Here is a 25,251-nt window from a genome sequence, read left to right as displayed (position 1 = left end):
GACCCCACCAGGTGGGAATACACTGGGTTTGTTGTTGTTGTTGTTGTATAAAAGTCACTACTATATTTTTTGGGGAGTGGAGCCTCAGATTATTAGAGGCTTAAAATAATATTTTATTAGTCTCACCCTTGAACTACCATGTATCGTACATGGCAAAGGTGTTTTACTATTGCTCCTTTTTCACTTAATAATAAAGCTTTCAAAATAAGATCTTCCTTTTTCTATCAAAACACACTTTTTTAAGGTTATTTTGTGAAGCCTAACAATATATATGTGAAGGTTTACATACAATATTAATCTAAATTAATTAGATAGCAAGTAAAGCATAAAATGAGAACTTGTTCTTACTGCAGCGGAAGATTAGGATGAACCTCAAATAAAATTATTGATTGATAGTGGTTGTCATAATATGTTAGAGCAATTCCTATATCACAATTCTAAATCCATATTGATTGAAAGATGAGAGTAAAGCGAAAAAAAATACTGCATACTATTCCTATTATATGCTATAAGTATATTTATATAGAAAATATTACAGTTAACTTAATTACATTGATAGACCTTAAAACACCCCTTATGGATGGGTTCGAATTTTCTACAGCTTCCATTCACACATAACGAGAGCACTTTTCTAATCTGAGAAACATATTTTCGTTTTATCTCCACAATAATTCATACACAAAAGTAGATTGTGCGACCCACATATAGTTAAACATCTCTATAACGGCAATGTTTTTCTAAAAGTTTCATGATTGTTATAGTTAAGTTTTGTTATATATGTATACTGGACATTGAGGGTTTAGATCTTATTTAACTATTATAAACAAAAATATGCAAAATTAGATTTTTTTGTATTTTTTACATTATAAATGCAAACAAAAGTATTTGTTAAATCTAAAATCTCAATTGATTTTCATATTTATTAATTATAAATTGAAAAGGCAAATAATAGCCTTTCTTGAATTTATAACTATCATCATTTTGAAAAGAATGACTTAATTTTCTTTTTAGTCCGTTTTAAAAAGAATAATCCTTTTCTTTTTTGAAACACTTTAATTTCAACTTTCCACGTGGCATGTTTAAGACCGCAAGATTAAAGGGTGTTTTGCTATATTTGGAATAACTTTAATTTAAGATCACAAGATGCAAAAATCTTATTTATTTTCTTAAACTCCGTGTCAAGTCAAAATAGATTTTTTTTTTTTAAAATGGAGGGCATATAAGTTAGTATAAATAACATAAATACCAATCTTTTTGGAAGTACTTACACTCTCTCCCACTTTTTTAATTACTTTACTCTCTCTCCCTATTAATATACATAACATAGCCGACATATATATAACATTCTGTTTATATGTTGGAATTCTTGTAATATATTTAGGGAGTTGAAATTGTTTGTAATATTGAAAACATAAATTGTGTATTTGTGTAATTTTTAGTATAAGTTATGGACACCATTTAAATACAATTTTTTCTTTTAGATACTCATACTTAAAATGTATTACATGCAAATGCAATGAAATTAATGATGATTACTATAAATATTTTAATACTTTATTTTATAAATAATATATTTCTTACAAAATCTCATTACATAATATTTGAATATGACTATTATAAAGGGATAATTTACAAAGAGTGTGTTGTTATAAAGAATGGCATTGTTGTTATAGGCTGAATATTGTTATAGAGAAGTAAAATATAATATGAAAAATTAATTCAGGAAAAATCATACTGTTATAGTGAAATACCGTAATAAATGATCGTTATATTTTATTGTACTAGAAAAGCTAAGTGTTATACATTTGTTTAGAGTATATAGCCTTCCATCAAGTGTAATCTTCCAAATTGTATGAATCACATTTAATACACTCTCAAAATCTCATTAGTCATCATTTCTTGTATTCATAATAGGTTCCATTGATGATCTTTCTCTTGTTATGATTTCCTTAACACTAGTTTTTTATTTTTACATATGCTCCTCCAGATCAAATTTGTCTGCATGGCCTTTTGAAAACACACTAACATAGCTAATATCCAACTAAGTCTCAATTATTTGATTATAATCACAAAGGGCACATATCGAGGCATCATAAGGGTTTTGGGTCTGACACAACAATAAGTTGAGAATGAACTCAGAGGCAGATCCAAGATTTCAAATTTGTGAGTTTCCAACAAAATAAATAAGGCTGAAAAATATTAAACAAAAAAATTTAGTATAAATAACATAAATACCAACCCTTTTGGAAGTAATTACACTCTCTTCCACTTTTTTAATTACTTTACTCTCTCTCTATTAATATACATAACATAGCCGACAGATACATAGCATTCTGTGTATATGTTGAGATTTTTATAATATGTTTAAAGAGTTGGCATTTTTTGTAATATTGGAAACATAAGTTGTGTATTTGTGTAATTTGTAGAAAAATGTAACCTCCACAGAGGTTCAAACTCATGACCAAGAGCAACACGGCATGCATCTCAAGTATGCCTTCTTACCACTAAGCTATCCCATTATTTTGTTATGGGTTCCAACCTGTCAATATTTAAATCCATTGAGAATTTTTCTAATATAATTATAAGTCTTACGGTAGCGGGTAGAGGTTTCGGGAACCCCACCGGATACAGTAGATTCGCCCCTGAATGAACTTATATTTAACCTAATTGGTCAACAAAAGCACACATTTGTCTCGTTAAAAATATTGTACATATGATACTCAAACACCAAAAGTATCTAAATTTTAATTTCTTGACCTACAATATCATTTAAACTCACAACTACCTCTCTAAGTAGACTAGATAATATTTTTCACCTTAACGACCTTATGTCCATTATTCATAAGTCTCTCTTATTTTAAGCTGATTGCTCTAAAATTAGTCATTTGATAATTTTGCTTAAAATCCAATCCAATCCCATCTCCATTTATCACTAAGACAAGGAGGCGATTACCTGTATAAAAAAGTTAACCTCTTGTCTACTCGATATATTTAAAATAAATAAAGAATGCACATAACATTCAACACTAAAATATGTATGTAAATCAACTTTATTGATAATTAAAGAACATTAGTTTTGTGAACATGGAAAAATAAAGGACAAAATTAAATATCTTAAAATCTACGCAAGCCTTGGAATCTGGTATGTCCTACAAATGTATCTCTAGACAAAAGCTTAATCAATAAATCTGCCAACATATCTTTTGTAGACATATTTTACGTTCACAAACTTGCATCTAACCATGACTCTTTACATAGTTTTACTTTAAAATACTAATGAATTTAACATTAAATATAGTTATTATAATATTGAACATGCTTTAAAAATGTTAATTTATTCAACATCAAATTATTTTGTGTTCTCAACATGTGAAAAATATCTAAAGTAGATTTTTTGGAAGAATGAATATCATAATTTTCTAGAATAATCATGAATATCATAGTTTTCTAGTTAAAATTTCTAGAATAATCTTGTGAATTAATATCATAATTTTGTAGTAAAGTCTCTAGAATACTCTAACATAATATTTAGGATAATTAACTTACAAAAATATCTAGATTATTCTTAGATAGCTAGAAGATAAAGTTTGCTAGAATATTCTTGTAGATGTATCTAGAAGAAATTTTAGAACCATCCATAGACTAGTATAAATAGATAAGTGTCTAGTACATTTGTAACCATCCAAAAACAAATTCAATACAGAGTATATTCATGCAGTCTTCCTCCAATGGAACGGGGGATCGCACCTTCAGCGAAGAAATCCAAGTTCTCCCTTTACAATATCTTCCTTCACCTTTCTAGCTTCCTCTTCTTAGTTGAATCCTCCTATCTTAGTTAACAATCTTGGGCTAGCAGAAGATCTCTCCAACTACACATTTCTTCTGCTATTCTCTACATGGTATCAAAGCCAAAGTCATAGATTGACTTGTGTTTATTTCAAGATAGGGTTTGTGGTCAATTCAACTGCTTTGTTCGAATGAATTTAAAACGGTCGTGTTAATGGACTGGAAATGGAGCTATTGAATCAGTCAAATTATAAGGTATGGAAGAAATGTATGGAATCATACCTTGTGGGTGAGGATAAGGCGCAAATCAGCTCATGAAATATGGAGGACCCTCGATCAGTTGTTCAATAAGAAGAATGAAGCCCGACTACAAATATTGGAGAATGAATAAGCGAGCACCACTCAAGGTAATCTTTTTATTGTCGAGTACTTTTTAAAGATTAAGAACTTATGTACTGAGATTTCTTTATTGAATACGGACGGGTCTATCGCTGAAGCACGAATGAGAAGAATTATCGTTCGTGGTTTGAAACTAGAATTATTTTCTTTGTGACATCAATTCAAGGATGGGCTAAACAACCATCCCTGAAAGAATTTAAGAATTTGTTATCGTCACAGGAGTTACTAGCCAAACAATTGACTAGTGAATTTGCCAAAGAAAGAGAAGGAAATGCTGCTCTTGAAAAAAATATGAATCACCATTGAAAAAAATAAATATGTATGAATAACTAAATAAATTTATATATGTATCAATAGATTTAAAAAAAAAAAATGGGAGAGATTTTAGGAGAGGAAAAAAAATTACATGTATTAATGGAGAAGAAAAAATCAGGAAGGAAGATATTTAAGCATTAATGAAAGAGAAAAAATTAGGAAGAAAGATGATTTAATTGTTGATAGTTAGGGAGATATTTCAGGGAAGAAAATCTTGAATGAGTTAATGGTGGAGTAAAAAAATAGTATGTGAGGTTTTCTTGATATGTATCAAGAGTAGAGTTAAAAAATAAAATTTTATGTAAATTTTTAAAAAGTAACGGATATTAGATAATATAGTCTTTTAAGTATGAAATTTGTGTAATTTATCCTTAAAAAAAGTATCATACATAGGTTAAACAATAAACCAAGTACGCATAATTTTAGATCTGAAAACTAATCTCAGATTTTTATGGCAGAAACAATTGCAGTGTTCAAGGTTGAACAAATTAACCCATCCCAATTGCACAAAAACATATAGTCACGTCGTTCACGAATCAAACAAAAATGAAATAGAACTAATTTATATTTTTCAAATTGGAAAACATCAATGGCTCCTGATACCAGAAAGTTTATATTCAATAAAATTAGATAGTAATATGTAAATCATAAAATGAGAACTTGTTCTTTGTGTAGCAAAAGCGGAACATTATGATGAACCGCGGTTAAACTCACTAGTCGATGGTGGTGGGATATGTTGAGAGTAATCCCTATATTACAATCTAAACCCCCAATACTGTATATTGTTCTTTATTATAAAACACAAGCATACTCATACAAAAAAATATTAGGATAACTTAATTGCCTTAATTGGCCTAAACACCCTTTATGGGTGGACCCAAATTTCCTGTAATATGAAACAACAATAACATACTTAGTATATTTCTACAAAATAGGATCTGGAGATGTTACACCACTACATGTATATTTCTACAAAATAGGATCTGGAGATGTTACACCACTACATTAGAGGTGAGATAGAGAGGTTGTTTCTGATAGACCTACGGAGAGGTTGTTTCTGATAGACCTACGGCTCAAGATAAAATGATGCTAGAAAAGAAATAATAAAGGAACACAAAACAATAGGTATTAACACACCAGCTAATAACATAAACAAGACTATCACCAAGTAATATAACAAACGATAACACACTCTGAAACAAGACTAGCCCTATGACTACTAGCACAGATAACAAAACAAAGTCCTCCTACCTACTCCGTCTTACTAATTTTCTACCCTAATTCGCCTCCTCCACTCTTTTCTATCCAGTGTCATATCCTTGATAAGCTGAAGTTGGCCCATTTCATGCTGAATCACCTTCCTTCAGTAATTTTTCGATTTATCTTCATCTCGCCTGAAATCATCTCTAATCAATCTCTCATACCTCCGCATTGGGACATTAATGCACTTCTTCATCACATGTCTGAACCATCTCAACCTTGCATCTTGGCTTTCACCAAAGCAACTCTCACCTCATCTCGAAAACCTCATTTCTAATTCTACCTTTCCTAATAAATTTTCATATCCACCATGATATTCTCATGATCTTCGTCACCTTCATCTTTTGGATGTGAGAGTTCTTGACTGACCAATACTCCGCTTCATACAACAACACTGGTTTAACCATCATTTTGTAGAATTTGCCTTTGCGTTTAGGAGGCACCTTCTTATCAAAAAATTTAGAAAATGAGCCTTCATTTCATCCATCCTGTCTCAATACAGGAGAGACATCCTCATCAATCTCTCTATTCCCTTGGATCATAAACCCAAGATACTTGAAACTATCTCTCTTTTGAATGACCCGAGTATTAAGCTTTACAACCACATAAGTTTTATGTGTCACCTTGCTGAACTTAGACTCCAAATATTTCATCTTGGACCTACTCAACCAAAATCCTTAAGACTTTACGGTTTGCCTCCAAATCTCCAACTTAGCAATAACAACATTACAAGTTTCGTCAATCAAAACTACATGGTCCGCAAAAAGAATACACCATGACATCTCATATTGAATTACAATATGAATTACAAATAATTATCTAATTAATTTCTTACAATATAAATTACATATAATTTTAAGAGTAAATTACAATCTTTTGGAGAAATGCAGGATAAGGTTAGAATAAATTCTTGTGGTTTGTCTCTTTCCCAAACATCGCACATAGTAGGAGTTTTAGTGCACTAAACTGTTCTTTTTTTATTACGAAGTTAAAATTCTAGTTAATTGAAAATGCATGAACTTCAATGACAAACGAAAAAAGGAAAAATGATCTACTGGACTCATGTACTTGTATGTGTTAAACACATGTATAAAACGCATACTAATAAAACTTTTAACTAAAAATAATTAAAAAATAAATAAATAAATAAATAAATAAAAAAGCATGACGATCCTCTTTCTTCTTTCCTCAAAGCCCCCTCTTTTCTTTACCTCACCTTTCAACCACTCCAAACTCCTCACGATAGTTTTTACAATGGAACTTCATACTTGTTTCAGTGGCTCCTAATTTCAATTAAAAAATATTTTGATCTGGCCTTGTCACCAAAAAATTTAATGTTTTCAAAATTTTTGGTTCAATCGATTAAATTTTTCGATTCCACCATCCATTTTTTCTCAATTTTCACCACCTTTAAAGTTTCAATCAATTTTTGTGTTTTTGTTTTATGTTTCTCTTTAATGCAAAGTCATATTAAATTAAACCAAGTTTTCAAGTAGAAACCGCGGATCTCTTTTTCACCAGATTAAAAAGAAAAAATTATTACTCTTTAAAACTAAATTAAAAAATAAATAAATAAAATCACAAAAAGTTCCCAACCCCTCCTTCTACCATCGGATAATACTACAAATATTGAAAAACACCATAAAATTTCTTTTAATTTGAAACTTTTTATAATCTCTTCTCTAATTTTTATTTATTTTATCGTAAAAGGAATCTAAAGAAGCAGAAATGAGGAGGGAGGAGCCTAAAAAGGAAGGGTGGGGTTCTTTTGAAGAAGAGAAAAAGGGATGGATGGGAGAATGAAGTGGAGGGAGCAGGAGGGGATCTAATAAAGAAGAAGAGATGAACGAAGTGGTAGATATGAAGAAGATGAGAGGTTGGCAGGAGGGGGTATTTGATGGAGTAATTATTTTTTATAATATTTAATCTCTTACACGGTATTAAAAAATGATGTGAACTTCATGTGTAATCGATTGTAATACATAGCATACCAAGTAGTAATAATTTTTTTTAAAATATTATGTTTTACTGAATTAGAAATGTTTTGTTGGTAAAAGAATGAGTAAAAGAATCCATTATAAATGCATACAAGTAGAGAGGTCTAACAAATTATTTTGCCAAGAAAAAAACAAGAATTGCTTCAAGAACGCGTATATTCTTTGGGAGAAGAAAGCTAAGATCAGTTGATCAGGTATCATTTAAATATGGGATCAAATAATTATGTATTAGAATGAATCTACATTTTCACGATATGTGATAGAGAGCAATGCCTCAAATATATGTATTGGGGGCACCATAGGCTTGAACCATATTAACCCTGCATTGAAGCAAACCCACTCGGCAGTGATTCTTCATTGTACTTGGGTGCTTGCATCAATATATTTGCACATATTTTAAATTTGAAATAAAAATTCAAATATGTCATCAAACTATTAAAAATTATTCATTTATATCATCCGTTAAAAGTTTGACTTATTTATGCCACTGATGTTACTACAAGCTTCATTCATGTCATTATTTTTTAACGGTTGTTTTGAAAAAGCTTTTTTGCCACATGAATTCTTATTACAAGTCCACGTTTCCAAATCTAAATCAACCAGTATAACCTAAAATCAAATTAAAAATTAGAACCATTAAAATAAAATCCGAACTATACTGTTAAAATTAAATTGGTCTTTATTAAAATAAAAATCGGATCCATTAGTTGAGTAGGGTATGGGTAAGGATTTATTTTAATAAGTCTCATTTTCTTAATTTTTATTTTTAAGTAATATTAGTTGATTTGGATTTTGTGGCGTTGATGTCTAATAGGAGATTACGTGGTAAAAATAGTTATGCAAAGCCAACGTTAAAAAATAATAGCACGAATGAACCTTTTCTATATCGGTAGTTGCATAGATAAGCTAACGGATAACATATATATCCATTTTTGATAGTTCAACGATATTATTTGAGTGTTTTCCCTTAACATTTTAATATTGATATAACCCCATCGTGTCAATCCGCTTTAGTTTGTTTAGAAAAGAATGTCATCTTCCATATTTACGTAATCTTTGGTTCCAGACTTGTAAGTATCGCAGCTTATCTATTTGACACATAGCATTATGTCATTCTCAGCAACCAAACTTATGTTGTAGCGAACATTTACAGTTCATGTCTTGTCTAATCAACTGTACGAAGTGATGTCCAACGGCTAAACCAGCCACACCATGTGAGACAAGTCATCTAACCATGTCCACTACCTCCTCCCTAAGGAGTCGTTTCGTTTAGTAGAGTGTATAAAAATAATGCGAAATATGGTGTGTTAGTAACACTTGTATCAATAATGCTTGCATTAGTTATACTTGTATTTTTCTTATGTAGTGTTTGGTTTGATGTATTAAAAATAAATTGAATTAAATAATTTCTGAAAAAGAAAATTTTTTTACAAAAATACCCTCCATATATATATTGGAAAGGATGCGAAAATTTTTTTTAGGGATAATAGTATCTTTAATCATGTTAATGCATACATTGGATCCATTGCATTGCTAATACCATAGATTTTGAGGTATTAGTAATACACACCTCAATACACAATAGAGCGTATAACTAATGCAAGTATTAATTATACATAAAGTGAAAAAGTATACCAAATAAGGTATTAATAGTACACATTAAATTAATGCATGTATTAGCTTTCCAATACACTCTACCAAACGACCACTAAAGGGTTGTTTGATAGAGTGTATAAGAATAATGCAAAATATGATGTATTAGTAATGCTTGTATTAGTAATACTTATGTTAGTTATGCTTGCATTAGTTATGCTTGTATTTTTTTATGCAGTGTTTGGTTCGATTTATTAAAACAACATGAATTATATAATTTCTAGGAAAAAAAAATTACATAATACCCTCAATATATATGTTGGAAAGGATGCGGAAAAGTTTTTGAGGGATAATAGGATCTTTAAGCATGTTAATGCATACATTAGATCATTGCATTACTAATGCCATGGATTTTGAGGTATTAGTAATCACACCTCAATACACAATAGAATGTATAACTAATGCTTGCATTAGTTATACATAGGATAAAAAGGTATACCAAACAAGGTACTACTAGTACACATTAAACTAATGCATACATTAACAATTCAATACACTCTACCAAACGACCCCTAAGTGGTTTAATTTATTATCACCCACTGAACAGCATAGAAGTGTGAAAAACCCAATTATCCGGACCAAAGACAAAATAGGACCGTATTAAAAGTCGCTTTAAGGAATAATGCACGCGATGTATTTTTTGATTTTTTCCTTTTTTTACAACAACTCCGAGTCAAATTGGGATTCCTATTTGTTATAGAAGACTGATTAGTTATTATTTTTGGCAGCAAATAGGTTTTCTTTTATGGTAAGTTTAATCTATTTTTAATTGTAATAGTACTATTTAAGAAGGAGTTGATGATTACTAAAATACGTAGCTTTATAAAAAAAAAACTCCCTGCCTTCTTCTCTAACTCATCTCTATTAAAACCAACAATTGGTATTTAGAGTTATTTTTCTTGAGGGAGTGATCTTGGGCATATTTATATGTACAAAGCACCAATATGCACCTAGATTTGGACTTGTTTTGAGAACTTTAATGTGAATTCTTGAGTATAATTCAGCTTTAATCCCGTTCCATACCTAATGGATATGATTAGTGCTTTCAGGGCTAGAATCTTGATGAATTAGATACATTGATGATATGAAATGGTGGAAGGAATAAAAGACATAGGAACATAGATCAGAAAGGAAAGTTGAAGTCAGAAATCCACATTGGTGCAGTCACCGCGTCGCGCCAATCAAGAAAATGGTGTTGGTCGAATTCCAATGGAGTAGCGCGATTATGACGCGTCGCGGAGCAGCTTGAAATCCCATTTGGCAAAATTCAGTGTTGGTCCCCGACCGTGGCGCGTCGCGGTAAAGAGGGAAATCAAAGTTTTCACTTTCCAGTGTTGGTCCGCGATTTCACCGCGTCGCGGTGCAAGTTCAGTTGTCAATTTTTGAGACCTGAATTCGAGGAATTCGAGAAATCTGAAGAAAAAATATGCTGGAGATGAAAGAATTCGAGGAATACAAGTGCTGAATTTAATAAGAGAGTGAGTTGCAGAGAATGAAAGACTCTGAGACAGTCAAAGAATACTCGAACAGATTACTTGGCATTATTAACAATGTAAGATTACTAGGCATTGAATTTAAAGATTCAAGAATTGTTGAAAAAATTCTTGTTACAGTGCCCAAAAGATATGAAGCATATATAACTACCTTGAAAAATACACAAGATTTGTCCAAAGATTACATTGGCAGAGTTGTTAAATTCTTTTCAGGCTCTGGAAGGAAACTTATGAGGCAGGATGGTATGGTTGAAGGAGCCTTAATAGCCAACCATAAAACTCAAAGAATAGGTAAAAATATAAAAAAATTACTCACCTTGTGAGCACTGTGGAAAAATGGGTCATCCACCATACAGATGTTGGAAAAGGCCAGACGCGAAGTGCATTAAGTGCAATCAACTTGGCCATGAAGCAGTTATTTGCAAAAGCAAATTTGAGAAGCATGAAGCAGAAGCATGTGTGGTCAAAGAAGAAGAAGAAGACCATCTTTTTGTTGCAACATGTATCTCAAGTAAGGTTTCAACAAATTTTTGGTTGATTGATAGCGGTTGCACCAACCACATGACTTATAACAAGAGTTTGTTTAAAGAATTAAAGCCTACTGAAATATCTAAAGTTAGGATTGGAAATGGTGACCAGATTCTTGTTGAACGAAAAGAAACTATTGTCATCAAAACAAGTTCAGGTAATAAAGCAATTTCAGATGTTCTTTATGTACCTGATATTAATCAAAACTTATTGAGTATTTGTCAGTTGGTAGAAAAAGGATACAAAGTATCCTCTGAGGATAAACATTGCTTCATCAATAATGGTGCTGAAAAGAAATTTTAAATATTAAGATGAGAGATAAATATTTCTCATTTGATCCAATGGAAAATGTTTTTGTAGAACATGAAAAAGATCATAAGCTGAAAAAATTAGAAGATGATCATCTAATTGAAAAAGCACAAGCAATATGTGAACCTCTCGGGTTTAAAGGAGATTTCAATGTTCCTAAAAGAATTGAAGCAATGGAGGAGTTGTCTATGATTCAGAAAAATAAAAGGGGTAAGTTTAAATTCAAGATATAAACAAAGCATGAAGACATGCCAAAAGGATTTAATAGTTAAGGGTTGCATTCAAGACGAGAAGTGAATTTAGTTCACTATAAGCCGAAAGATAAATTTGCAGATTTATTCACAAGGGCACTTTCGATTATCAAGTGTGGAGATCCAAGACAGAAGATCAAAATTTTGCAATTCCCAAAGCAAGGAGGAGCGTTAAAAGTTGATTTAAGAAATAACGCACGCGATTTATTTTTTTGATTTTTTCCTTTTTTTTTTTTTACATACAACTCCTAGTCAAATTGGGATTCCTATTTGTTGTAGGAGACTGATTAGTTATTATTTTTTGTAGCAAATAGGTTTTCTTTTATTGTAAGTTTAATCTATTTTTAATTGTAATATTACTATTTAAGAAGGAGTTGACAATCAATAAAATATACAGCTTTACAAAAAAAAAACTCTCTGCCTTCTTCTAACTCATCTCTATTAAAACCAAAGACAGAAATATGTCGACGATATAGCACAAAAGGAAAAGAAAGATATTAAGCATACCTTTTCTGTTTCTAACATCAATAAAACCATCATGCTTTATCTTCTCCTTGAAGTCTCTGCCCAAGCGACCCTCTATCCCTCTCTCAAGATTGAAGCGACCAGAAATATTTACGACAGCATCTACATCCTTGTAGCTCGAAGCATACAAGAGCACAACATTTCCTCCTATAGGTAATTTATCACGAAAAAACACACTTTCAGCTGGAACTTTAGCAGAGATACAATTTGTAAAGAAATAAGCCGGAGATAATTACTAAAACTTAATTGCACTGCAGAATATGTTGATTATATAAAGAGTGGATACGAGGCAAACTATTGCACAACAAAATACTATCTTTCCTTGTTAATTTGACTGTGGCCTAAGAGATCAGTACATCACTATCATGACCACTCAAAAGTATTTGTGCAACTCTTAACGATAAGAAATTAAGTAGAATATGGATGAGAAAATATCTTCATAGACAGAAATGGGTAGCAAGACCATATAATGCTGGGTTAAAACACGAAGGTTGTCAACATTTGCTGTTATTTGTCAAAGTTAAATTTAAAATAGACATAAAAGTGAACTCAAAAATTGTTGCGTACAAACTATCCTCCCCAGATCCCATTGTGGGATTACATTGGAAATGTTGTTGTTGTATATAAAGTAAACTCAAAATTGCTAAAATCAGCAATCATAATTTGATTTTAACAGAGAACTATTTAATTAGATAGGAAATCCTTCTTCAATGTTTAAAAGCTCATAAAGAAATAATAATACTGAAAAGTTGAGTTTCAGCAAACAAATTTTTCAAATCAAGCCTATGCTTGCAAAAGGTACTGTTAGTAAATCCCTCAGGTACCAAACTCATTAAAAGAACCCCCAGTAATTTATTGGGGCTCACATAGACATGACACGCACACCCAAATATGGAAGAAATAGATCAAGAATCAATTAGCATATTTACAAATCTCAATCCTAGAAAATATTGATGGCCGAATGAGAAAAAATAACCCACTAACGAAGAAAAGATATTCATTTAGTCCTCATGCACTGCAAAATAACTTACACCCTCTCCCTAAACGAAAGAAATAGGCACCAGATTGAAGAAAAATCGCAAGGACAAAATGTAAAATTCATCTATGAAAGCTTCAAGTATGATGACCAGTAATGACAAGAAAGCTTTTATCTCTCAGTTACTCAAATCAAACAACAGCATAGTCCAGGAAACATCTGTTAGGTATACTGCACATGCTGTTCCGGTATAGTGGTACCGCCATCCTCCAAAAAGCACCACACACACCCCTAGCAAGAGAACTAGGAAGTGAGGAAGGAAAAGTATAAACACAGTGTAGCTTCCAAAGATCACATATAAGTTGGCTTTTGAAGGCTATACCTTTGCTATGACCAACTATTGTTGCTATGAAACGCTCCTCTTCATGGAAGTGCTCAACTATGGCACGAAGATCATCAGCTTCTCTGCGGTAGTTACCATACTGAAAGGAACCTTCGCTTTCACTGACACCAAAAGTAAAGTGAGCTTTCAGTAGTTCATTTCAATTGTTCTTCCTGTGTTCGTAATGCTGGAAATTAGAAAAATAAAGTGATCTACATACAGAATATAATTCTATAAGTAAAATAAGTCAAGTTTAATCCTGAGAATACTTGAAGAGAAGACTCATCTGACAGCACCCTATCTGTAAGATTCCAATTTAACAAGCTGGAAGGGAGCCACTTGCCGATTAAAGTCAAAAGAATAAACTACAGCTACTTCAAGACCAAAAAAGTGTATATACGTGATACAAGAATAATCACGGAAATAGACTTATGTGGGTGTGCATTGAAATCAACCAAGTGTATGTGCAAGAGAAGTGTAATTAAAGGCCCAAATACACACCAAAACAGCCCACTCCATACACTAGAGGGGCAGCCCATTCTTGAAGGGCCTTTTTGGTCATTTTAACTTCTATTTATTTTGTAATATATAAGGAACATGTTAGGGTTTATTCACTTAGTTTTTGAATGTTGAAAATGGTAGAACACACTTGAAACCCTCAAGTTCTCTCTCTAGTGAGGCTTGGCCGAAACTAGGTTACAACATTAGGGTGGAATCTTTTTTGTTGTTTGTTTGCTTGGAACTTGAGGTGCTTGAAGGATTGAGGTCCTCTCTTGTGTCTCTTTGAAGAGTGTAGGTGTTCCTACTATCATCATTAAGGGTCTTTGTGTGTCATCTACACTTAGGTTCTTAGTCATTATAGTAGTTTATGTCTCACTATCTATCTCTTTGTCTTTTGTAATCTTGTAACGTTATATCTTGTTGTTGTGGAATCCGAATCTGGTTATTCTTGTTGTCATCTTGTTCATCTCGTTTTTGTTGTGTTGTTGGCTGTTTTTGGGTGTCAAATACACCCTTGTTTCTTGTATTCTTGTTAGACTTGTCGAATCCGAGTGAGGTCCACTTTTTGTCCACGTTTTTTCTTGAATTTGTGGACTGTTTGGGGTATGTTTTGTGTTTTCACTTGTTTTTCTTGTATCATTTGGTATCAAAGTCATCTTTGGTGTTGTTCTTACAATACCAATCTTGGGCTTTCTTGCTAAGAAAAAAAAAAATTGGTGTTCTTGTTGTTTTTGGCCTTGAAAGTGTTGTTCTTGTTGTTCATCTTGGCCGAGGTTGCTTGTAGCGTCTAGATCTAGTAGTCCTTTGGTGTGTATTGTTGTTTCTTGTGTTAGTTACGTGATTCACTAACACTAAATGGTGTCTAGGTCTATATTTGAGCTTGAACTTGTTAAAGTTGTGTTGTGAACAAGGACCTAGGGCGAGAATTTGTGACTTGTTGTGGTCGGTTGGGTCTTGAATTCGTGAATATTGTTGTTGTTCTTGAAGGATTGTTGTGGTGTTCATCTTGTTCTTCATCTCATCTTACAACTTAAGACAACCAAAAGTATAATATAGATTCAAAACGGTGAACCTACAAGTTGTAAAGTTGTTTGTGAGAAGACTTGAGCCTTGACTTGACATCTACTTTTCAACCACTTTTCCTTGTTTCAAGGGACCTTGTTTTGTGGGAATTGTACAAAGTCAAGTCTTGCCTTTTGAAGATTAGACTTCAAGGAGATTCAAGACATATACTTTCCCTCCAAAACCAATTGTTTCTATTACATAGTAACTAAAGTTTGTAAACTTCAACTAGTGACTAATTGTGCGGCCGTGACCAATAATTTGCTGCCACGCCACCCAAGTTACTGTTCACACGAAAATTTTAAGCTCAAATTGTGATCTTTTAGTTTCATTTTGTTGTCTCATTAGTTTCGTTTGTTGATTCCAATACTAACTTACAAACTAGTGACAATTTACTAGATTGTGAGTTGGTTTTGAAACCATTTTTTCCGTGTTTACGTTCCTTTGTGTGTTTTTATTCTTTTGAGTCATTGTACACACTCGGTTCACCTCTCAACGTCTCACGGATTACTAGCAAACTTACAACAATTGTGAGATCAAAAGTGAGAAAATCCGAGGGACAAAGGATTAAAGAGAGAGTGTGAGGACCATTCTTGAACAACTTGTTTATTGTTTTGTAGGTAACTTCTTGGCTACAATGGACAACAATGCTCTTGGTGCTATCTTGGAAACACTTGAAACTATCAACCGAGGAATGGAAAGTATGCTCATGACTATGTCCTCAATACAAGGAGAGATGTCTACTATGAATGAGAAGTTGGATTGAATGGAGAGTCGAAGGAACTCTCGAGCTTCTACCCCTCGACTCTATGTTTCCTCAAGTGGTCATGACCAAAACCCTTCCATCACCATTGCCCCCGAGACTTTGCCTACAAAAGTCAACCCTCCAAGTTCACCACAAAATGCCATGAGTCAAGTGACTAATTACCCTCAAAATCGAGAACAAGGTAGATCACTTCTCCCGCAAGTTGATCAAGTCCCACAAGAAGGACTTGGAGGCCCATTCCCTCCCATCCAAGCTCCACAACCGAAGCTCCACATTACCAAAATAGCCCCCTCAACCGAAACTTCATTTCCCCAAAACCGATATGTCCATATAGAGGAGTCTGGAAGAAAGGGACACAAAGTATATGGAGTCTACGATGATGCTTATATGATGGAAGGAGACTTAAGTCGGATAAGATTGAAGCCAAGTCTCAAGATGGAGAGGAAGCCGAGGTTTAAAATGAAGATGTTGGCCGAGACTTGTTCATATTGAGCTCTCGGGTTCTTCATATTTTGCGTACTGTTTTGAGTGCTTTTTTTTGAAGTGGTCAATTGAACAAAGTGAAGCTGTGAATTTGTGGGCAAAATCTTCTCAAGATGGATAGGATGATACGAGAATAATCACGAAAATAGACTTATGTGGGTGTGCATTGAAAGCAACCAAGTGTATGTACAAGAGAAGTGTAATTAAAGGCTCAAATACACACCAAAACAGCCCACTCCATACACTAGAGGGGCAGCCCATTCTTGAAGGGCCTTTTTGGTCATTTTAACTTCTATTTGTTTTGTAATATATAAGAAACATGTTAGGGTTTATTCACTTAGTTTTTGAATGTTGAAAATGGTAGAACACACTTGAAACCCTCAAGTTCTCTCTCTTGTGAGGCTTGGCCGAAACTAGGTTAAAACATTAGGGTGGAATCTTTTTTGTTGTTTGTTTGGTTGGAACTTGGGGTGCTTGAAGGATTGAGGTCCTCTCTTGTGTCTCTTTGAAGAGTGTAAGTGTTCCTACTATCATCATTAAGGGTCTTTGTGTGTCATCTACACTTAGGTTCTTGGTCATTATAGTACTTTATGTCTCACTATCTATCCCTTTGTCTTCTATAATCTTGTAACGTTATATCTTGTTGTTGTGGAATCCGAATCTGGTCATTCTTGTTGTCATCTTGTTCATCTCGTTATTGTTGTGTTGTTGGCTGTTTTTGGGTGTCAAATACACCCTTGTTTCTTGTATTCTTGTTATACTTGTCGAATCAGAGTGAGGTCCCCTTTTGGTCCACGTTTTTTCTTGAATTTGTGGACTGTTTGGGGTATGTTTTGTGCTTTCCCTTGTTTGTCTTGTATCAATACGCAAACACTATATAAGACAAGTATGTGAGGTGCTCCTAATATGTGGAAGTCAAAAGAAGGGTAAAAAAGATAATGAAACAATGTATCTAAGTTAAATACACGTATTTTTGGTTCAAACGCTTAATCAGCAACAATCCAGATGCATATATATTTACTTCTCTCAGTAACCTAAAGAAGTGCATGTTTATAAGAACAGGTGCGCCTAGTAAATTTTCCTCACCTTTCCAAAAAGGAGAGAATTCAATAACCATTTTGTTTTGAACTTGTAACTTTGTATTCAATAATCATTTCTACATTGAGTAAATCTAAAGTTGACAGATCAAGAGTAGAAGAAGAATAAAGTTCGCTGGGTGCCACCCTCCCTTTCCATTTATTTGATAAACTAGATCGGCTTTAGTGTTTGAACATACCCATTTCCTGCAAAGTCAAAGCGGAAGGCACTGATTCCTTCTTTCTCAAAAGCATCAGCAAGATTCACCATGGGAATCCGATCCTGAAGTTAAAGCAAAATCAATGAAGAAGATTATTATTTGTCAATCACTACCAATGTCCACAAATTGCACGATAGATGATGAAAAACAGTTGAACAGCCAAAGAGTTGGATGTTGCTGGACTGAATCACATAAGAAAATAGAAAGCAAAATATTCAGTCCATTTAGGCCTTTTGCTCCATATGTCCAGTCTCAAGCAGAGTCCCTAAATGAATTTTCATCTTAGGAAATAAACAATAAGAATATCTTTTTAGATAGAAGAAATCATGTCCGCAAACTAGATTCAACAATACTAGAACATACTATAGCAGTCAATAAGAGTAGTGGCATAGACAAGGACAAGTAGATGCACTGATACACCACATTATCCTAGTTCACATGTTCTACAAGGACAGAAGTTATGATGAGTGTACTCAGACATTGAAAACAGCGTTTTAACTCTTATTCAAAATGCTCACAGGTGGTGGGGAAAAGTAAAAACCTTCTTTGTTTTTCCTTGGATGAGGAAGTTGCGTTGAGGGGAGAGGATAATATAGTAGATATAGAAGCAAGAGAATATGTCTCTCAGCACAATCCGCCCACTCAGTTATAGCAAAAAGAATTCCTAAAAGAATTTATTACCAAATTCAAGCTAAGCTTGCATGTTCCTGCATAGCAAAGCAATATTTTATACTTCCTAAGAATATATACTTCTCACAACAACAACAAACCCAGGGTATTCCCACATAGTGAGGTCTGGGGAGGGTAAGATGTACGCAGTCCATACCACTACTCCTGGGGAAGTAGCAAGGCTGTTTCCGATAGACCCCCGGCTCAAGACAAGGAATAGTAATCAAAGTCATACCAAAAAACCTGGAACAAGACAAAACATAGAGACGCCACATATAGGGAAAGAGTAAATAAAGACTAGTAAACAATCGTAATACTACAAACAACAAGAAATCATAATAAGAATACTACACCCACCAAGTAATGCCCTACCCTACCTACCCAAAATGGCACTAGCCTTCCATCCTAATACGCGTCCTCCAGATCTTCCTATCTAGGGTCATGTCCTCAGTAAGCCATAACTGCTCCATGTCCCGCCTAATCACCTCTCTCCAGTACTTCTTCGGCCTACCCCTACCCCGTCTGAAATCATCCAAAGCAAGCCTCTCACACCTACGAACCGGTGCCTCCGTGCCCCTCCTCATCACGTGTCCGAACCATCTTAAACGAACCTTCCGCATCTTGTCCTCCACCGAAGCCACTCCAACCTTTTCTCGGATAGTCTCATTCCGAACTCTATCCCCTAGTAAGCCCACATATCCAACGCAACATCCGCATTTCCGCCACCTTCAATTTCTGAATGTGAGAGTTCTTGACTGGCCAATACTCTGCTCCATACAACATAGCCGGGCGGACTGTCCCCCTATAAAATTTGCCTTTAAACTTGGGCGGCACCTTCTTATCAGACAACACCCCCGAGGCGAGCTTCCGCTTCATCCATCCAACCCCGATACCGTGAGAGACATCCTCGTCAATCTCACCATTCCCCTGAATCATGGACCCAAGATACTTGAAACTATCCCTCTTACACACCACCTGAGACTCCAGCCTTACTACCACGTCACCCCCCCTCCCTCAAGCCATCAAACTTACATTCCAAATACTCGGTCTGGCTCCTACTTAACCTGAACCTTTTAAACTCAGGGGTCTCTCTCCACAGTTCTAATTCATCATTCACACACCCCACCCCACCCCCGAGTCTCATCAATCAAAACTACATCATCAGCAAAAAGCATACACCAGGGCACCTCGCCTTGAATACACCGCGTCAACACATCCATCACTAAAGCAAACAAAAACGGGCTAAGAGTATCCCTGTTTTTTACAGGAAAATGTTCAGAATTATCACCCGCCGTCCTCACCTGGGTCTTAGCTCCATCATACATGTCCTTGATTGCTCTGATATACGCCACCGGGACCCACTCACCTCCAGGCATCTCCAAAGAACTTTCCTAGGGACTTTGTCGTATGCCTTCTCCAAGTCGATAAACACCATGTGCAGATCCTTCTTTCTTTCCCTGTACTGTTCCACCAGTCTCCGAACCAGGTGAATTTCCTCCGTCGTCGAGCGCCCGGGCATAAATCCAAACTAGTTCTCCGAAATAGAGACTATCCTCCTCAACCTCAACTCGACCACTCTCTCCCAAATTTTCATAGTTATATCAACCCAGAACATGTCAGCAAAAATTAGACAAATGACAATATAAATAAGCCACATATATAAGAGTTGTAACTCTTATGTGTTCAAATTATTGTGACAAACCTTCGATGATTTGAAACCATGGCAGATAATTACAAGCTCCAGGGAATTTGTTTCATGTAGCACGCCCACCAGTTCCTCACCATGGCTGTTATGGACTGTCACACGCTTATGCTGAGTCCCTGCGAAAGGAAAAGAAAAAAAGAAGGTTAATAATAAACAAAAGAGCAGCATTACTTTGGTATAGTCAAGGGGACATAGCTAATAGCAAGGATAGCTAAACTACAGCATCCTTGATTCACATTCATTAATCGCTATTAAGATACTATAGCACCATAGATAAAAGGTCATCAAAAGTGCGGCATCACTGATTGGCATCTTAATAGTTGTGGTCAGCTCTGTGAATCCCCAAGTTACAATGGCCTGTCCACTTACCATAAGGTCATCTAAACATAAGAAAAAATATTTTCTTTAGGCATTTCATATTTCATTCAACATTATACTGTGTACAAAATCGCCGCCAAGATATTTCTTTTTGGGTTGTATGGCAACTCCACAATGCAAATTTCAGCCAATAATACAATATAAATAAATTCTTTTTTAAAGAAGAAATTACTACATGGTTTAGCAAACATAAGCACCAAATTAACCAATTAATTACAATCCATAGCCTCTCTCCTTCTCTCCCAATCTTGCTCGCCTCTCTCCTCCTCCTCTCTCTCTCTCTATCTCTATCTCTCCGCATCTCTCCCTCCCTCTCCCTCTCTGTTTCTCTGTTTTTCTCTAGATTTAAGAATCTCACAAGGAATTGTATTTTGTCTTCGTCGATACACGTTGATAAGAACTTGAAATGTATTTGTTGATACAACTTGAACCATCCAAATACAAATGATTTATTTGTATACAATTGTATTTGTTGATACGCTTGTATTCAACACCCATAATAGTTACTGCATTTATATTTTTTATCAAATACAGTCAATTGCATACAATTGATACAGCGGGTAGTCAGTGTGGTGCATGTAATACTCTATTAATATTTCATATCAAATACAATCAGTTGGATGCGGTTGATACAACAGGTAATCATCTATAGAGTAGGCTACAGATTGTAATTTTGTAAAAGGTTGCTATTGCGGGCTATTTTATTTTTAAAAGAAAATCATAAAAAGGGGTCCAAATGAGTATTGGGGATTCACAGAGCTGACCACAGCTAATTTGAATTGAGGCATAGTACCATCAGTTGTTAAACCATCAGTAGAGAGATACCGAATTGACTGCTACGATTTTCACCATTCAATACCTAAACTTGTTCACGGGAACTGAACCTTGTGATTTACATATATCAAAAGGAGCAAATACAACCATGGCAAAACCAATTTAAAGATGAGCAAATTCAATAAACCATTAGAAACGCCAGACAAAAATCACAAAACAAAAGATATTGGCATAGTATTATAGCGTTTACCTTGCAGATTGGGGATTTCAGGTGACGGTGGAGCCATCTGATCAAAAGCTGAGTTTCCCAACAACAAAGAGATTAGTATGATTTATATTTTTGTTTTTATGTTATTGCAGAGAGAGATAGGAGGAAGTTGAATTTATTGCACCTCTTAGCAATCTCTGTTTTTTCTCCTTATTTATGGGAGGTATTATGGTAATAACGCGAGTTTCGCCACGAAAATTATAAATATTTAAAAAAAAAAATTTTTAATGATATTTAAAAATTAGAATTGTGTATAGTTATGAATAAAAATTAGATATTATGAGCTCATTTGGATAGAATCAAAAAAAAAATTTTAAACTTAAATGATTAAAAGCTTTAAAACATGTTTATAAATTAAGCAGATAAGTGTTTGAATAGAAATGCTAAAACTGAAAAAAAAGTTGTTGATATATTTGGTAAACAAATGATGTTAAGCATTTTTTTTATTGTCAAAATAACTTAAATATTCTTAAAGTTGTTAACATTATAAATAAGGTAAATTATTTATAATTTTTAATTCTGGAATAAAATTTTTGAGCAAACCTTCGATGTAACGATAGATTCGTTGAAAACAAATGAGAAAGTGAAGAGGAAATTGAAGGGAGAGACGAAAGAAGTGACAGGAGAAAAATATAAGGGGTAAACAGGTAAATGTTTTGGTCAAATCTAAAAGAATTTTAATCTAAAAAGTAAAAGGTTGGCATATCTAGTTTCTCACTTTTTGTCCTTTTTAATTAGTTTTTGGTTCTTTTTAGCACTTTTTAATTTTACCAAACATCTAAAAAAAACAAAGAAAAGTGATTAAAAATTGGTTTGACCAGATTTTAATCTTGTTCAAACGGGCTCTATATAACTAGTCTCTATGTCACTTGCCTCACACGTGTAAACCAGACAGAAATTATAAAGATTATGGGTGTGTTTGGAATGAAGGAACCCTAGAAAATATTTTCTTTGAAAATACGTGGGTTTTTTTAGTTATTTTCTTCTAATGTTGGTTAGTAAGAAAAAATACAATTCCAAGAGAATTTAGGCATAATTATGCAACTATTATACTATTGAACCCGACTCTTGAAACCGACTACCGACTCGAGACATTGACTCTTAATCCGAGACCTAACTCTCAACATCAACCCTAATTTCTAATCCCGACCTTGACTCTCGACCTGACTTGAGTTCCAATCTTGACTTGGGACCAAACTCATGACTCGAGACCTGACCTCCGAACTCCATCCTAGCCCCACTCCGAGTTGAGGCTCGATTGTCGAACCCAACTCCGACTCCTAGCGAGATACGATTTTTGGCCCAAGTTCGAGACCCATCTACTGATCCCTGCCTCATTTAGAATCTCGAACCCGGTCAAAATTATTTTCCCTCCCCAACTTTGTTTTAAAAATCAAACTCTCCCATCAACTTTAAACAATAATCATACCCCCCTCCCCTTTATTCTAATTGACTTTTTAAAATTCCTATTTTACCCTTCATTATCAATTTTTTTATTCTTTTTTTTAACTTCTTTAAAATCATCATATTTTCATTTTTAAAAAAAATCATATAACAAATTTTTCATAAAAACATAAACATTATTCATATAACAAAATTTTCATAAAAACATAAACATTATCTTCTAAAAAAAAGTAAGAAATATATAAGCTAATGATGATCTTTATGAATTAAATTAGCATAATAAGAAAATTAGTTTTATTAATAATAATCAAAACTATAATATTTATTTTAACAAGTGAATATAATAAGTACTACTAATTTTATAAACATATTTAAATGCAAAAAATACAAACAATAAATGAAAGAGATAAACCTCTAGTACCACCCCGAACTATGGTCAAAGTTGTTACGACACACTCCAACTTCACAGGGGTCCTATTATCCCCTGAACTCAAATTTAGCATATTTTTATCATTTTTTGTGCGAGAAAATGGCTAAAAGTCCTCCCAACCTTTACCCCAAATCCCAACTACATACTTATATTTTGCAGGGGTCCTATGACCCCCCTAAACATTTTAAAAATAGAATATATACCCGTCTAAAAGCTCATACCCAGATTTTGTTTCAAGTAGTGACCTGCACGCGCTGCCACATCATTGCCACATCATTTAAAACAAAATTATCTAAGAAATTAATTATTTTACTTTATATATTTTACTTTTTTCTTTATATATTATTTCTCCTTAACAAAACTTCTCTCTCATTCTCATTCCCCATTTTGTTTCATTTTCTTCTTCAACTCAATTTCATTTCTATAGATCCTCAAATCAAATAATTCTAAACTCCACAAAAGCATAAATTAAACACTCCAATGGCTCGTATGTATATCCCGACAGTTTGAGTACATTATCATGACAACATCAGCTGGTATCATGGACCATGAAGAGGCTCGGAGTAAAAATATTGGTGGAAAGGTTCTTGATTTCTTTTATTGAGTCATGTTAACAAGGATGAAAACTTTGATTTTGTTGTTTGTTGCCCCTTTATATCCACCTTTTGTTGTTTTTGCCGCTCCCATCAAATTGTAATAGGGATTTTATTGAAAATTTTGAGACAATTATCAAATTTTGTTGAAAAAGTTTGGTGCTTGTTGACATAAAAAAAAACACCAATAGCTGGTACAAAGCTCTATTGTTGCTACATTGCAAGTAGAATGGTGGAATGTCGATGTAATTGTTAATTTTGCTATTTTGATGGAATTGAAGGCAACCCATTTGGTGTGTGTGTGTTGAAATAATAGTTAATTGAGTTATTTTTTATGGAATTGCAGAATTTAGTGTGTATGTGTGGAGTAGTCATGGTGTTTTGTTGAAAAGAAGAAAGAAAGAAAGAAGAGAGAAGAGAAAGAAGCATTCATGAATGTCGACGTAATTGTTAATTTTGTTATTTTGATGAAATTGAAGGCGACCCATTTGGTGTGTGTGTTGAAATAATAGTTAATTGAGTTATATTATTTATGAAATTGCAGAATTTAGTGTGTGTGTGTGGAGCAGTCATGGTGTTTTGTTGAAGAGAAGACAGACAGACAGAAAGAAAGAAAGAAAGAAAGAAAGAAAGAAGAATCCATGGTGTTTTGTTGAAGAGGAAAGAAAGAAGAGAGAAGTGAAACAATACACAATTGATAAAACAAATTAAAACTAAAAATTAGAAAATTAGAAAATTAAGAGGTTAAAACGTCTTCACTCTCTCAGAGAGAGTATACTACACCTTCCATGCCACCTCAACATTCAGGGAGGTATATATTCTATTTTTAAATAGTTCAGGGGGGTCATAGGACCCCCCGCAAAATATAGGTGTGTAGTTGAAATTTGGAGTAAAGGTTGGCGGTGCTTTTGGCCATTTTTTTTTTTGTGATAATATGACACCTTTATTACATAAAATGGAGCCCATATCAAAGGTGTCACGCCATCTGAAATGATTGACAAAAGGTATCACATTAGCTAAAAAGATTGACAAAAATACGCTAAAATT

General features: G+C 33.7%; 1 protein-coding gene and 1 long non-coding RNA gene across 3 annotated transcripts in view; one reads left to right on the top strand and one right to left on the bottom strand.

The window, feature by feature from the left end:
* LOC107838885 overlaps nt 1–21,952 on the bottom strand; it is a 33,195-nt gene extending 11,243 nt beyond the window's left edge. Inside the window, exons 1-6 of one of the 2 annotated variants that reach the window (XM_016682128.2) lie at nt 21,760–21,920; nt 20,355–20,473; nt 17,963–18,045; nt 13,875–13,996; nt 13,679–13,783; nt 12,499–12,663 (exon numbers count right to left, since the gene is read on the bottom strand). In XM_016682128.2, coding sequence (XP_016537614.1) covers nt 12,499–12,663; nt 13,679–13,783; nt 13,875–13,996; nt 17,963–18,045; nt 20,355–20,473; nt 21,760–21,796 — 631 coding nt within the window. In that variant the 5' untranslated portion in view covers nt 21,797–21,920. Of the gene's footprint in view, nt 1–12,498; nt 12,664–13,678; nt 13,784–13,874; nt 13,997–17,962; nt 18,046–20,354; nt 20,474–21,759 lie in introns of both variants that reach the window. The other variant, XM_016682129.2, reaches the window with a different exon arrangement.
* LOC124886740 lies at nt 2,501–10,844 on the top strand. Its single transcript, XR_007044125.1, has 2 exons — nt 2,501–4,193; nt 10,460–10,844. It is a non-coding gene; the product is annotated as an uncharacterized LOC124886740 (long non-coding RNA).
* Nucleotides 21,953–25,251: the final 3,299 nt, after the last annotated feature.

This window comes from Capsicum annuum, chromosome 8, assembly GCF_002878395.1.
Source record: "Capsicum annuum cultivar UCD-10X-F1 chromosome 8, UCD10Xv1.1, whole genome shotgun sequence".
Lineage (NCBI taxonomy): Eukaryota > Viridiplantae > Streptophyta > Magnoliopsida > Solanales > Solanaceae > Capsicum > Capsicum annuum.
Note: the sequence above shows the minus strand (reverse complement) of the source record. Positions and strands in the feature narration are given on the sequence as shown.